Source organism: Lathyrus oleraceus, chromosome 4 (genome assembly GCF_024323335.1).
Source record: "Lathyrus oleraceus cultivar Zhongwan6 chromosome 4, CAAS_Psat_ZW6_1.0, whole genome shotgun sequence".
NCBI classification, from domain to species: Eukaryota; Viridiplantae; Streptophyta; class Magnoliopsida; order Fabales; family Fabaceae; genus Lathyrus; species Lathyrus oleraceus.
The window spans coordinates 152,270,853-152,276,137 of NC_066582.1; the positions used below are offsets into that span (position 1 = coordinate 152,270,853).

At 35.0% G+C, this 5,285-nt stretch overlaps 1 protein-coding gene across 1 annotated transcript; it reads right to left on the reverse strand.

The window, feature by feature from the left end:
* Positions 1 to 221: 221 nt before the first annotated feature.
* LOC127074240 (putative glycerol-3-phosphate transporter 4) lies at positions 222 to 3,716 on the reverse strand. The gene is made up of 3 exons (XM_051015542.1): positions 2,473 to 3,716; positions 837 to 1,376; positions 222 to 703 (listed from the first exon to the last, which is right to left on the reverse strand). The coding sequence occupies exons 1-3, from the start codon at positions 3,419 to 3,421 to the stop codon at positions 666 to 668; spliced, it is 1,527 nt and encodes a 508-aa protein (XP_050871499.1). The 5' UTR covers positions 3,422 to 3,716; the 3' UTR covers positions 222 to 665.
* Positions 3,717 to 5,285: the final 1,569 nt, after the last annotated feature.

The window sequence follows — 5,285 nt, forward strand, 5'->3', positions numbered from 1 at the left end:
AGTCATGCCATATGGACTATGAGCTAACACAATTAATTAGACAACTCAAACATCTATAAATCATTATAATTGATTCAACTCTAATGAAAATCAAAATTTTTTACTCATTCTTTTGTAACTTCTGTATTCTAGTGCAATTGCTTATAAAAGAAACGTGGTAATTCATTGGGAAATATGACACCGACTCAAACAATGAACAAGATAAACCAACACAACAAAAGTACAAAAACATACCCCGAAAACTATCTATTATTTGCATATACAATTCTAATTGAGAAACACTTTTCTTCTAAATCACAACAAGATTTGAGATAAGTGGAGAGGATTTGGATTATGATCAAGAAACAAACTTGGTTGAATATCCTAACCTGCTGCTGCAGACAAAATTGAAAACAAAGGCTCTTTGAATGTGAGTGTGACACAAGAAAACAGCCTCTACATGCAAGTTCCATCCCCAACAATGAATGATATGGAACCCTCTAGAGTATACTACATACAACTAACTGGGTGAATCTACTTGACTTACTTATCAGCAGAGACATATATCATCACCATTGAAAATATGAACAATGAAGTGGCTGCAGCAAGCTAAACTCACATATAAGTACAAGACAACCCAATTACCGGGGATTATAGTTTGGCGATTCAAGATGTACCGATCAGTGTCACCTTTCTTCTTGCAGAAGTGGTTGAGATGCGGTGTCTGGAAAAAAAATCCCAGCGTGTCAAAAAGACAAAATACAAAGTTCCGAATTCAAGATCTGACTTTGATGTTATTCATCAAACATGATAATGTATGTTAAAAGAAACCATTTTTTGACAAGTTTGATACTTACCTCTAGGAGTTTGTTGTCCATTGGGCCTAGTTTTGCCAGTTTTCTCTGCGATTTCAGCTAAGATCAAAGGCGACAGGAGAAGGCCAGCAACAAATGCACCCAGAACTAGCATTATGAAAACTTCATCCCATCCCCTTGTTGACAGGAACCCGGTAAGAAGAGGGCCGATAGCTGCACCAACAGATCCAGTACCATCTATGATAGCAGTCACCGTGGCCAGAGCACGAGAATCACCTTTGAGTGATTTATGTGTACCCAAGTCGGCAGAGACAGCAGTAGTGATAAGTGAATAGGGCCCATTTACTAATAATCCGCTCAGCATCATAAATCCAATGTTGGCATGCAGAGAAACACTTCCATATGTTCGGTATAAAAGCATAGCAGGAATTGCTGCATACATGAAGCTGGCTGCGGTTATAGCACGGGCACTGAGTTTATCAGACATGTAACCAGCAAGTATTCCCCCAAAAATACCCCCCACATCGAATAAGGTTGAAAGGTTTCCGGCCGATTTAACAGACATATACTTCCCGCCGATTTCTGCAACATGAAAATTAAAAAATTTATGGCAGATAAGGTTTATGATCAATGCAATTTGAAATATTGGTCCAGTTTGAACAATAAAAATAAACAGAATAGCGATGTTGAAAAATGAAATGAACCAAACTAAACGTGTTGTAACATACTAACATTGAATCACTACTTTAGTTCCTAAAATTATAGAGTCTAGCAACTTAATCCTTGAAATTAACAAAAATCTTTAAATGATACTGAAAATCTTCAATCATACTCGTTCTCACCCTATTCTCATTGTACAGTTTTGGACTAAATTGACATACCAAAAATAACTACTGTGATAAAAAAAATGATTTCAAGGACTTAAGAAACTAAGTTGACAACTTGAATCATTTTTGTCAGTCACTCAGAATACAATGCTGCTAAGTTGACAAGTTTCTAATTGTTTTGTCATGTGGTAACGAAAAAATGATTTCAGATGAATTATTTTGGTTAAAATTAAATACATTGTGTAAAAGCGAGTGAAACAAAAAATTCAAAGCAAGAAATCAGGTTGTAGAGACAACATGTTTGATATCATGGTGAGTTTGCCCAAACCAATGTAGATGTGTAGCTTTTGCAAAATCACGCGGCCCATCATGGTTTCAGCAAAGACAAAACTCGAAATTGTAGTATCTAGAATCAATTCTATAATCAATTCTATAATCAATTCTATAATCAATTGTACTCGAATAAAATCCTTACAGATCAAAATCAATTCTACACCTATAGAATCAACTTCACTTCCTCCAAAAGTGGAATCAATCATAGATGCACATATGATTGGTTTCATGTTTGAAGCACTCAAAATAGAATTGATTCTGGAAGTGCAAATTGATTTTGCTTTCAAGTCATTTTTGCAGGAATTTATCCAAACATAACTCATTTCACCTTCAACTCACTTTTAACATAATAATCAATTTTACAAAATCAATTCACTCAAAATTAATTTTCTTCACCGCAGAACCAAACACACAGATACACTAATAACATAAAACCAAAAACGCAGTACTCTATACTATAGAGAAATGTATATGTAATAAGATGTAGAATGCAGTATATGTAATGGAAGATTGATTACCTGTCTGAGTCAAGTAAAAGGGCAACCAATAGAGAAATGTATAAGCCACAAGCTTAGCAAAGAAAAGACACATAGCAAAAGTAATAACACCAGGTATCATACAAGCTTCATAAAGTCCAATACTCCTCCCTCTCCCATCTCTCCCATCTCTCCCATCACTCCCATCACCAGACCTCTGATTCTCTCTCTCCCTCTCTCCCTCCCCTTCAACCACATCACCACCAACCGTTTTAACCCTCTGCTCCTCTTCATCCCCGTGAATATAACAAAACCCAACGTCCTCAGGATAAGCCGGCAAGAACAGAAAAACAACAAACCCACCAAACATAATCAACAAACCAAGCAAAACAAAAGACCAACCCCAACCATAATCCAAAACACTCGCAGCAAGAAGTGAACCACTAATATTCCCAACCGAAGTATGCGCATTCCAAATCCCCATTATAAGCCCCCTCTTCCTCTTCCCAAACCAGTTCCCAATAACCGCAACAACAGAAGGCCAACCCGTCGCTTGAAACAACCCAGCAATCATTTGCATCAATAAATAAAACCAAAACTCATGAACATTCATAAAATAACCCATCCCAAATAAACCAACAAAAATCCCACTTCCAATCATTCCCATGGTAAGAAACAAACGAAGATCAAGAGAATCACCTAAATGTCCTGCAACATACATCCCTAAAGAATAACAAGCTAAGAACGCTACATCGATTTCTCCCAATTTGGAAACACCGTTGGGTCCGTTAAACGGAGCCCACCCTGAATATTTCGCTTTTTTAATTGCGTCGGGACATAAAACGCTTTTGACGATTCCGGTTGGTTTTCGTGAAGCGTGGTAACAAACGTAGGCGATGAACGTTATGAGTAAAACTAAGTAACGGTACGTTTGAAGACTCCATTCTTTGCCTCTGAATAGTTTTATACCTGGTGGAGGTCCTCTTGACATTGGTGAATTTGAATTTGAATTTGATTTTGATTGATTGATTAAGCACGCAGGTGCATGCAGAAGAATTGTAGCAGTGAAATGGAGAAATTAGATTGTGTAAGAGAGAGAGAGGGGGAGAGCGAGAATGGCGGGCGAGGGAGAAGGAAAGTGTGGTAACAAGTGGTTAATTAACGGTGTTGCACGTGGATTTTGTGACGGGTGGTGGGGAAATGCTCGGCCGTCATTCACCGTTCTCTACGACGGAGACACCTCGCATTTTTTTTGTATACATATTGTCAGATTTTATATACCGACATAACGTCTGTTTTAAATTACTAAATATTATCACGTCTTCTACAAGTGCGATTTGATATGCGAATATGCGAATATGCGATTTTTTTTCCTTTTAAATTCATGAAACCGTATAAATGTAACATTTCAAACTTCATAATAACATTCTTAGTGTGGAGGATGTGTAAATCTTAACGGTGTAGAATCATCATGGAGAGCCTTAAAATTGCTAATAAGAAAGTTTAAAAATTTTATGTCTAAATCTCACATAGATTTCATTTTAAAATTTAGGGGATGATTCTTTCATGATTAGAAATTATTTTAAGAATAAGTTTCTTTAGAAAAGAATTGGAATATTAATTTTAGATAATTTTTTGGAGTAAATTATATTAGAGATTACATTATTCTTCCATCTTATATTAAAATATATATTTTTCTCTCATCTTCGATAAAATATATTATATTTTTTTAGAAAAGAGAAAGACAAACTATATTGATCCTACGTTCAGAGGTTTAGTGGAGATGTCATACTAATCATTAGTGTCGACAAGAAAATGAAGAAGTACTAGTACATGTTAAGTGTAAGACTTTAACAAGGAACTTTGTTTTTCGAAAGTATTGGAATCAGTGTCCATAAAATCTTTAAGAGCCTGCAATTTATGACAAAGAGTTTGAGAAGAAAGAAATAAGTAGGAGGGTAGTGTAATATGAATATCTATCCGAGAAAGAGAATGTAATATATTTTGTATTTTGCATAAGAAGGGAGGAAAGTGTATATTTTTACACATGAGAAAATGATAGCGTAATATGAATATGTTCAGGGGAGGGGTGTAACACCCCAATTTTTATTATAATATTTTATTAATTATATGATAATTTTTATTTAATTTTAGAATGTTTTTGGATGATTAATTAATATTATATGGATTAATGAGTTGTTGGGTAAAATTTACTTATATTTTTAATAATTAAATTATGTAGAAATAGAGAATATTGTTTTTAGTATTAAATTATAAATAAATTATGTAAAAATAAAAAAGAGAAGAATTGCTATAATTAATTTAATTTGAAATTCTGGTATCAGATATGAGACGTCGAAGGTAACGTCACGACACTAATATCTGAATAATACAAACAGGATAAAATTTAAAGAACAGTAATGCAAGAGACACAAGCAATTGTTAACCCAGTTCGGTGCAACTCACCTACGTCTGGGGGCTACCAAGTCAGGAAGGAAATCCACTAAATAGAATCAGTTCAAAGACTCTCAGTAAACAACACAAGTTACAGTATTTTTCACTTAATCTCTACCCGTGTGACTTCTACCTAAGAACTCTTAGATATGAGATCTCACTCACTCCCCCTCAACCACACCAGTGATATTAAACAAGAATTATACTGAAAAGAAGACACTCTTCAAAGACACACACTTGATCTTACTTAGCAGCTTCAATCAAGTAGGCACACACTCATGCTTAAAAGCTTTGAGTTACAAATTACAACTCAAAAATCAGACCAATTCAATCATCTATGGATGAATTGAATGGCTTACAAGTCACACGACCACACAAGACTAAAACCCTTATTCTCTCTC